Source organism: Plectropomus leopardus, chromosome 3 (genome assembly GCF_026936395.1).
Source record: "Plectropomus leopardus strain MGB_pleo_1.0 chromosome 3, ASM2693639v1, whole genome shotgun sequence".
Taxonomy (NCBI): Eukaryota; Metazoa; Chordata; class Actinopteri; order Perciformes; family Serranidae; genus Plectropomus; species Plectropomus leopardus.
In genome coordinates, this window is record NC_142178.1 from 16,498,227 (window position 1) to 16,508,756 (window position 10,530).

Genomic DNA, 10,530 nt, shown 5'->3' on the forward strand with positions numbered 1-10,530 from the left:
GCTTTTGGCAAGTGTTTAATCAAAACAGACTTTCAACATCTATAGAAAGTTCCAAGCAACTTTTTAATAGAGTGGGATTTTGAATTAAAAATGATTTACTCCAATGCTGACACTTTCTTTGCACTTTTTACATAATTAATTTTATCAGCGATCATTAAAATAAAACACAGATAATCTGCAAAATGCCAAATATCAGCCCTGATAATCAGCCAGGCCGATCATCTGTCTAAACCTACCAGACACAATGACAGTCAAATACACAAGAAAGAAAGAAAGTGGTAATTGAATGTTTTATTTTAAGTATTTAAAAACAAGCTGTAAAAAATAACATCTAAAAAAAAAAATCAGCATACAGTAACGGAACCTATTGGAACAACAACAAAAAAAAAAAGATACAGAAATTAAACAAGGGCAGTCAAGCACACAAACACATACATGCTGCACACAACCAACCTACATTCTGGAGGACAGTTTGTGCCTCATTACAGTCACACATTTTCCTGTTCAGTAGCATACACTGTATACAGACACACATGACCCCCTGAAGGAAAAATAATTACAATGAATAAAATTAAAAATAAGAAATCATGACAGCAGGGAGAATACACCTGCAACTTAACACTGGGAATGTTTAAAAAAAGAAGTTAAAAAAGTACCAAGAACAAGAAGAGAGGGGAAAAAACTGAAATAAAGGACCAAAAAAATGTTGCTTTTTTTCTTACAAACATAATTTCTGAATATATTCAAAATACTGCTAGACTGTTTTTTTTTTTACCCTCAGGAAAATGACAGGGAAAAACTACGTAGTTGTGAGACAGTGTTGAAATGCTGTTGTGCTAGCTTGCAAACAGAGATATCTATTATTTCACATTTTTTTTAAAAATGTTACAAGGTGTGGGTGAGGTGAAGGGGCAAACTGAAAAGTAACCCAAGTAGTTATTTAGTGCTTTGTTCAATGCATGGGCAAAATGTGTTTTCCCTTTTTCATTTTGACTTTAAAAACAAACAAGACGGTTGGAATAGAAAATGTCTGGGTGGATGAGTAAGCCATGGTCTTGTCTTGTTAAAGCCAAAAAGGAAATCTCTTGATAGAAAAAAAACAAAACAAGTCCAGAGAGCCATCGCAACCTTCCCAACAGACCGAGCCGATTGTTTACTGGGCCTGAAATGAGACATCACAGAGAAATTTTATTAGTCTTTGCTTTGTTAAGAAATGTGAAAATTCTCTCATTAAGGCGTGTGTTAGGAGTGTAACAGTACACAAAGTCAGGGTTCAGTTCATACCACCATTTAGGAGTCATGATGTCACTGAATGTGCATTTACATGTTGGATGTGTTTCCATCCCATACTCTAAAAACAGTGAGGCAATGCTCACACACCATCTTTGTTTCTGCACAAATCTCTCTCTGTTGCTGTTGTAGCTGACCGGGAAACCGCAAGCAGTTTTTCCATCTCCAGCTTTCATTTGCGCTCACCACAGTGTGACTGACTCCAATCCGCTTGTTGTGCTAATTTCAGCATATGTTGCTGACGGCATACAGATAAAAATTTCTGGGCGAAACTTGCCCTTGTGAACTTTGGTTTCCAGATTACGTGTACAATATACTTGCAGTGTATTCTACATAAGGCTTCATGCACCAGACTGTGACCCCTGTACCATGACAGTTAAATATAAATACACTAACAGGATTAAGGACCTTTTGAACACTGAATGCACGTCCAATTACTGAGCGCTGCTAATTGGCTATTTATTTTAAGTTTGTTGCTTGCGTGTGATAAAAAATAAAAATGGGTATGCAATTTTTTTTTTTTTTGTTCTTCACAGTCGTCACAACTATTTTTAGCTATATAGCAACTATTTTTTACTGGATCTTGGCAGATACAAGGTCAATTTGGGAAGCTGGTCATGGATGTGCTACCTGTTGTCCCTGCTGTGGAGCAGCTGGCTGTCCAGGCTGCCCTGGCTGTCCATAGTAGGCGGCCTGCTGTCTGTAGTACTCAGCCCAGGCTGCACTGTAGTCCTGCTGGCCTCCAGCTGCAGCTCCTCCTGCTGCTGCTGCTGCTGCTGCTGCGGGGGCAGCTACTGCTGTGCCTGGAGCAGCTGCTGCCCCTCCAGCAGGCTGGGCTGAAAAAACACAAGACACACACTTTGAACCAGATGCATACAGTTATGTACTCATTTCATGTCACAGTATACAGGGTTCCTACACATTTTCATGGACAACATTTAAAAACTTTTCCATTAATCTTCAAGGACCCATGAAATATTTTTTTTTGGGCCTCACTTGTCTGGAATTTATGAAACATATCAGATTCAAACAATATTTCAGCTAGCTAGCACACATGAAGGGTGAGAGGGGACACGAGGAGAAAATGAATTAACAAATGTGATGTTAAACGAAACGTCACGCATCAACGCAGATTACATCAGCAGCTACAGAAAATAAATTTGTCATTACCTTACACTAAAGGTTGTTTTCTTGTAACTTTTTGCTAAATTGTAACTTTTTTTTGATAATTTCTTCTAATTACCTTCACCACACTTTTTTAAAGAAATCAAGCCAAGTGGTTCAGGTCTCAAAAGTGTGAATAATTCAATGAATTTTCCAAAACTTTCAATGATCTTTACCTCGTCCATAACTTTCATGACTTTTCCAGGTTTTTACATGACTGTGAGAACCCTGGGTATATGACAGCACTATGATGATTATTTACTGACTGTAAAACAAATAGTACTGAAATTAATAAAAGCAATTCTCCCTAAAAGAACCTTGCAGTTTCAAGCTCACACTTACTCATTCCCATCTTCTTGTAGTACTCCTCCCATGCTTTCGTGTAGTCTGGCTGTCCCCCAGAGGCCTGTGGTGCTTGTCCCTGGTCCCCTGGTGCTGCTGCTGCAGGGGCTCCTGGAGCCTGGGCTCCCATGGCGCCCCCAGGCTGTTGGCCGTAGTACTGTGCATAGTACGCCGCCCATGCTGCGTTCGGATCTGCCGCTGCCTTGCCTAATGAGGTGAGGGCAAAAAAAAAAACAAAAAAATAACAAAGAGGGTAAATTAAGTAATGAAATAAATGGATATACCTCAAACAATTCACAAAGTGCCTTACAATGTTTGAGGTAAGTACAGAAAGAGTAATTGGAGGAATGGAAGTGAGTGCACAAAATACAGTACTCACTGGGGTCATGTGGACCTGGAGCTTGCCACTGTTGGTAGGTATTCCCTCCCCAACCCTGAGGACAGTACTGAGGGCCACCAGGTGCAGCTCCACTGCAGAGGAGAACGGCACCATTTTTAATGCAATGCAAACTGCTAATTTATCAGTCTCCCCTGACAGAAACATGTCATGCAGTGTTTTTAGTGGGTTGTACTTACTGGGGAGCGCCACCAGGAGGCCCTGCATTATATGGGTTGGGATTGTAGGGACCCATAGGACCACCTGGGCCTCCTGGGCCAGGACCACTGCCCACTGGACACAATGGCGCCTGGAAAAAGGAGAAAATCATTCATTTTTTTTTGTTGTGTGACAGCTGCTTAAACTGTGTGTTCCTTCTCTGCTCTGTGAATCCCATGAACATACCTCAATCTTCTCCTCTATGAGCTGCTTTGCATGGTCGATCTGTTGTGGGGACCCGCGGATGATGAACATTTTGAAGTTAGGGTCACCGTTTGGTGGTGGCTGACGAGAGATCTCCACAAACGCGCCGGTCTGTTGGTTGATGGCCTTAACGTTCTCTCCTCCTCTGCCAATGACGAGCCCGCATTTGTGTGCAGGAATGGAGAAGGTCATCTCTCCTCCTGGAGGACCCCAGTTCCCCTGGCCTCTGCCTCGTCCACGCCCACCTGGTGGCATCCCTGAACCGGGACCTGAGTGACCCTGTGGAGGAAACATACATTTCATTCTTCACTGTTCCACAGCAAAGTCCCATCTCTGTGTTCTGTCATCAGCACAGAAATCAAGATCAACACTTTAAAGAATTTTAACACCTACCCCCTGTCCACCCTCTTCACGTGCACGGATGCTCTGTAGCAGGTCAGTGATGATTGATGCAGCATGCTGACACTGGTCTGGTGGACCCATAATATGTGCTATTTTATCAGGACCTGTACCATCATCTGTAAGGGATGACAAAAGGACAGGCAGGTTTACTGGTGGGGGCTTGTGCAGGGACTGAAAACAAAAAGGATCAACTATCATCGCTGAAAATGTTTAAGACTTTGGGATGGCAGCACAAATAAGCTAAGACCAAGAAAATACTAGAGCCCCATTCAGACCAAAGATTCCCGACGAAACAGGTTGAAACTAGCAAATACGTACAATGCATGGTCTGCAACTTTCTCAGAACCTCCCAGTTTACATGAATGCAACTAGACAAGAGGGTGCATCGTCTCCATAGCAACAACTCCTTGTGCTTCCGTTCTAATTTCCAGCTTTTCAGGGTTGTTTTGTAACTGGATATCATTTGTGGCTTCTCGAAATAACGCTGCGTTCCAGTCATCTCGGAAGTCGAGAAATTCCAACATATTCAGCAGTCTGACGTCACACAACAATGGTAGCATTCATGGAGGCCACGGAGGCGCACACTGTAAATGGTAAGAAATCAACTAAAAGGCAACGTAAATTATATTTGAATGTATTAAATGAAATGATACATCCACTATCATACTTTATGCAAAGTTTTTCCTCTGTTTCGCTCATATGTGCAATGAGGCGGCCCCGCTGTGGTGCAATTGTCCGTGGACTAGCCACAGAAAAAACAGTTTGTTACTGTCTGTCATGTTGTTTCTTTACATTTGGTGTTCTGCACCTGGAACATTTGGAATTTGGAAATTTCAAATCGGAAATTCTGACCTCTGACTTTGACTGGAAGGTAGCTTAAGAGTGAGGATAGCGATGGCAAGATACTTGCTACAGCTGAATGTCTAGTGGCGCTGTAATGACAAAAACATTGCATCACACGGACTGTGATCATAATTAACACGCCACAGTGGTTAAAGTGACCAGTGCCGATTAATTTGTCAATGAGAAGCCTGTGTGTGTGAGATGTGCAACTACAGCAAACACCAGCAGTAACCCACCATCTGACCCAGTGAGAGCAGAGACCAACAGAAGTTTCAAAACCATCAGGAATGTGAGTGAGACAGACTCGGAGCTGAGTGCCACAGCAAGCAAACACGCCATCTGCTGACAGATTTGTTACCGTCTTAGCCAGCAGACTTTGCTGCAAGCTGATTGGCTGTTGAATCAGGCGACGTGCCTCACAGTCTTAAACCAGCTACTCGCGACTTGACAAGCTGATTTGCAGGTGACACCATCAGCCGGCTTGAATCGATCTGAGATTAGCCACTTCACACTGCTGCAAATTTTCTCTGCAACGTTTTAAAACCATTTCTTTTCGTTGCAAATCTTTATCTGAACTGGGCTCATAAGTGGCCTTTGCCTGCCAACAAACGAACTGAAGCTTTAGCATCTTTAGCAGATTTGATCTTTACTAAAAAAGAAAGGCTTAGCTTTAAACTGTCCTTTTTTTTAAAAAAACTTTAAAGCAGTATATTTATTATTTTATGTTATTTTCATTTAATAGTCGATATATATTTTTCCTGCCCTCGCATAATCACTACTTGGAGGGCCATGGGGAAGACACAGAGTTGTTTTGTTTGACATGTAATGACATATGGTGCACTGTAATCTTTCAGAAAATGTTTGGAGAGCTCACCTGGTTTAAACTGTATCTTCACTCCAGCGTCGCTCTGGATCTTCTTGATCATCTCCCCACTTCGGCCAATAACAACTCCCACAGAGTGACGGGGCACAGCTATCTGTAGAGTTACACATAAAATTGTGATAACTGTTTAAAAAGGCTCAGTCTCACCCAACATGCATCATGCATTCACACATTATTATTCCACAGTCATTAAAATTGGGGAAATGGACTTAAAATACAGGCGGCACAGCTTTGCCCAGTTGCTATAATAAACAACACATTACTTACATCAATGCCACCACCACCTCCTCCTCCCATCCTCGATCCGTATTCGTTCCTGTCTCCAAAACCTGCATGATCCCTTTCTCGAAGAATCTCATTAACCATCTCCTTTGCTTGCTAAAAAAAGCAACAAAACACACAATGAGTTGACACTTGGGCCATAAAACATCTCCCACCTCACCAAGACTACCTTGACTGCGCTAAGAGCATACCTGCACTTTGTAGGGGTCTCCAATGATGCGTAGGGGTTTATCTATGTTGGGTGGCTGGGATCCATCTTGAATAAGAATCATTTTAACTCCAGCCCGTTCCTAAATTTTGCAGGAGAGAAATGTTACACTGATCACACATGACAGATTCACTTTATCCAAATATAAGCATGCTATGCTCTTTACTGGGGTCACCACTTTCAACACAGAGCTTTTCCCCCTTTCTCTACATCATTTGTACAGCAGAAACCCCCTGAATCAAGTGATCACAGAGTTATATGAGGGTAGCCGGTGCTTCTCACCTGTAGCTGTTTGATGGTCTCTCCTCCTTTACCTATGATAAGGCCAGCCTTGCCTGCAGGGATGATCATCTCCTGCATGGAACCACCTGACTGCCCATTGGTCGTCTCATGACCCCTTGACACTATGTCATCTATGAGTGCCTTGGCTCTCCTAGAGGTAATTCAAGAGAAAGAAGGAAGTTGAAACAACTGAGGAACACAAGACTAACGTGGCACAAAAGCAATTTTGTTTATGGGTCACACTTTTCTCTTTTTTGGATTTTTGGGGTAATTTTCGATGGGTCCAGTCATATACTCAATACTTCCCAACCACATGCATTGTTTAATTGAAAAATCTTAGCATTGGAGTCTGACTTTGAAGAGACCACAGAAAGGTTTCACTTTCAGTTCAGTTTTAAACTGTGAAATATTCTCTAAAATTAATGTGTGAGCAAACAACTGGATAAGTGAGACAAGTTGCCGCATGAGTTGTGTGAGGTTGCAAACAGACGTTTCAAAATAGTTTTGCTGTTGTTGAACGTGGTCCCCGATCAATATGAATATGAAGGCAAGCAAGAATGTTTTCTTCATGAATTAAAAGGTAACAGAGTATAACTAATTGATACATAAATGATTGTTTTGTGGGTGAGAAATACGTTTAATACATTATATTAAATGTGATTAAGCCAGCCATCACTCTCTGGTGAAGTCTAATATGATTATGTCTTCACTTTTAGGCAGAGCTCCTTTTTCCATAGGAACCAGACTTTGTTTTCAGAGTTGATGATAGTAGCTGCATCAAAAAAAAAAAGAAAAAAAAAGAAAAAGAACTATATTGTTTTAAATGGGAAAACCAACTTACTGTATGGCATCTGGTGACCCTGTCAGAGAAACACTTCTGTCTGGAAGACCAGCACTGTCTGTGAACAGATATGAAAATATCTATCAATTCAAGTGCGGCAAAAAAAACCATTATACATTGTTGTTTTCTGGGCGTAGCACATGTCTCACCGTGCGCAATCTGGACTTTGCAGCCAGAATCCTGCTGTATTTTGTTGATCTGTTCACCCCCTCGGCCAATGACTAAAAACAACAGCAAACACAATTAGATTGAACATGTGCAGCACAGCCATCATGTCTATGGTTTAGGAAACATTTACGCATGTACTTACTCAGACCGACCATGCCATCAGGCACTCTGAATTCTTCTGTCATTGTGGAGGGCCTGACACTGCACACAAGTTAAAAGAAAACAACATTATATAAAGGAAGTCATAACCACAAATGCTAAAAGTGTTCATGTACAAGAAACCAAAAATATACCTTTGTTGGGACAGGGCAGCCAGCTGAGCTCCAATAGCTGTGAGAGAAGGAAAATGTTGTGAGTGGTTGGAAACTGAACCGAGCGAGTATTTGCAATAGGATCAATGAGTTATTTAACGTACACAATGCAGAATCAATTTCACTCTGTGATGCTACCTTCTTGGCATCGGGTTCATCTGAAAGCAAAAGAAAAAAATTAGTGTACAATGTGGACTAACAAATGCAGACAAAGTGCCCATTTTTGCCGATTTTTCACCTGCTTCTTCCAGGGACCTTTTCTGTGCTGTGAATGGATAGTTCTCAGCTCCGCCGTTGTTGCTTACAGAGGGAACACCGTCTCCACCGATTTTAGCTGCAATCTAGAAAGACATACATCGGATGAAGTGTCTGCAATACACCCTAAAATAGCAATGGAGAACTCTCAGGAAGTTTTCACATAAAGAAAGATCATCTGATTTAAAGTGGCGCTTGGCAGACACATGAAGATCAGTTTACTCACAAGGAGCACTACACTGATGTCATCTTTGCCTGAAGACTGCAAATTTAGAAACAGACAGCCTTATTGGGGGTGTGGAGTTTGAAAGACCTGCATTTACCAGACAGGGGGGGTCTTAAGAAAAATGTAGGCTCTAGTATTTTTGGGGGCTTGACTCATACTACGGACAACGGGGCCCTCACACACCAAGCCATCAGTCAATGTCAGATCATTGGTGAGGGTATGTCGACCTTGTTTTGGGGGTTTATCTTGCACTGTTGACACTCAACCCTCATCTTTTTTGGTCAATTCGGCATGTTAAAACCACATTGGACTCAAGACTTGTCTTGAAGCGAAATCCTTCTGACTTTGCTAAAACAAAACGAGAAGTTAAAGCGCGGAAAGCAAACAAACTTGTTATTATTAGGCAAGATTTTTTGGCCATTGAGCAAAATCTTTAATTGTTTGCAATATTGTTCGCTCCCGCAATCCCGCTGATAATGTACTTATAGGCTAACCAGCACCTTGAATCCATCCTGTCAGTATTCCAGTTTCCCTTGCAGACTACCACAGCCTGCTGGTATGGAGAGTTATATCCTCTCACACAGCCAGGTGCAGAACATACCTGTTAGCTGCTCGTTGGCTGTACTCTTTGCAGTGTGTTCATTGCAACTTTTTAGCTTTTTAGCAGCAGTCGCCACCAGTTCTTCAATATCAGTATGGTGGTTCTGGGCCTGATAAGTCAGGACATCTGTGTCTCTCCTGCATTCATTTTGACCTTTATTTTTTAATCTGTGCCCCACTTCCTGGAAGTACAATATTAAATTGCCAGAGGACAACTTTAATATTTCTACATTAGTAAAAACATGGGGACTAAAATGAGATATAACCATAACAGTATCTTCATGTCACCATAATCAGCAAAATGCCAAATCTGCCCCAATAATCGTCCAGGCCGATAATCTGTTGACCCCTATTAGAGACATTATAAATTATTAGACTATTTTGACAATGTATTACCAGTATTTAGCATGATGAATTAAAAATGCCAAAATGCCAAACATTGTCTAGTTCCAGCTTCTCAAAATTGTTTTGTTTTTCGGTATTTTATGAAAGTTTTTCTGTCTTATATGCCCTTTAAGTGCATATATTTGGGTTTGTGGGTGTTCCTCGACTAATCAAATAAAAAAAACCTGTATATTAATAATTAATCATAATGCAAACAATCATTAGTTGCATAGCTAACCTTGATAATCACAACGACCCGTAATGTAGCTCCACTCTCTTGCCCCTGACCGCAAAATAACTGAGTACTGAAATTTCAGGCACTAAATAGCCCAAAGCAGCCCTTTGTCCATTTAATGCTAGTTATCATTTTAACATACCAAGTGAGTCCGTTTCTTACTTACACAATAATCACAGTGTCATAGCAATGTTGTTAATTGTTCCATTTTTCTAAAATGGCGTTTTACACATGGAGGAGAGTGAAACTTCATGATCAGCTTACCGTTAACTGTAGTAACTAACCGGGCTAACTTAGCTCAAGTAGCTAACGTTGCTCCATTTAACTTAACGTCAACTCAAGGTCCTCGACGGCGACGAGTCGTTACATTTAGCCATTATTTGAAAATTTAAACACAAAACGGTGACCTACGTTTCTCCCGCTGTTCAGTTCACCCCGCAAACATTTCATGTGACCACACAGCCTGGCGAGGCTGAGACAAATGAATGGCACTGCTAACAGCTAGCTCGCTGCTAGTTACCTAAAGCTAACGTCACGGGTAATTAAGCTAGCCGCGGTGTCCCAACAGCTAACTAGCTCACCGGCTGTCTTTTCTTGTAGCCGGGCACTCGATTACCTGTCTGGCTCGTTGAACTGCATCAGCAAAGGCGTCTTTTTTCATCCCAGCGCCGACTCCGTTAGTCGGCAGACCGCCGTAATCGGACATGCTGCTCACAAGGGGCAAATAGACACAGTGGGGGCAGGCTGGGTAGTTATGGCCGGGTCGAGCTGCGCAGAAGCGGGAAGGCTAAACAGGAGCGTGCGGGGACACCAATGTGCGTGAGACTGCCTACCAGCCCACCACGCCGGCAAACTTCCCTGCTTAAAATAGCCAATCAAAGAATCTGCAAACAGCTCGTCTTCTTCTTCTGCCTCTTCATTGTTTTGGGTGTTGACGTCCAACGTTGTACAGCAAAAATACCACCACCTCCTGGACTGGAAGAGGAGTGTGGTTCAGACACTGAAAGCTTAACGT

The 10,530-nt window shown here is 42.0% G+C and overlaps 1 protein-coding gene across 2 annotated transcripts; it reads right to left on the minus strand.

Moving 5' to 3' along the window:
- Window positions 1–276: 276 nt before the first annotated feature.
- Window positions 277–10,420, minus strand: LOC121942350 (far upstream element-binding protein 2). 2 transcript variants are annotated; one of them, XM_042485532.2, is made up of 18 exons: window positions 10,132–10,420; window positions 8,054–8,156; window positions 7,920–7,973; window positions 7,798–7,834; window positions 7,647–7,705; window positions 7,486–7,557; window positions 7,337–7,394; window positions 6,496–6,646; window positions 6,197–6,295; window positions 5,991–6,101; window positions 5,715–5,817; window positions 3,989–4,113; window positions 3,578–3,874; window positions 3,373–3,482; window positions 3,176–3,267; window positions 2,797–3,003; window positions 1,921–2,126; window positions 277–1,162 (listed from the first exon to the last, which is right to left on the minus strand). In XM_042485532.2, exons 1-18 carry the CDS (start codon window positions 10,219–10,221, stop codon window positions 1,154–1,156), a joined length of 1,983 nt encoding a protein of 660 aa, XP_042341466.2. In that variant the 5' UTR covers window positions 10,222–10,420; the 3' UTR covers window positions 277–1,153. The 2 variants fall into 2 exon arrangements, with proteins under 2 accessions (XP_042341466.2, XP_042341465.2); XM_042485531.2 differs by having other exon boundaries at window positions 1,144–2,126.
- Window positions 10,421–10,530: the final 110 nt, after the last annotated feature.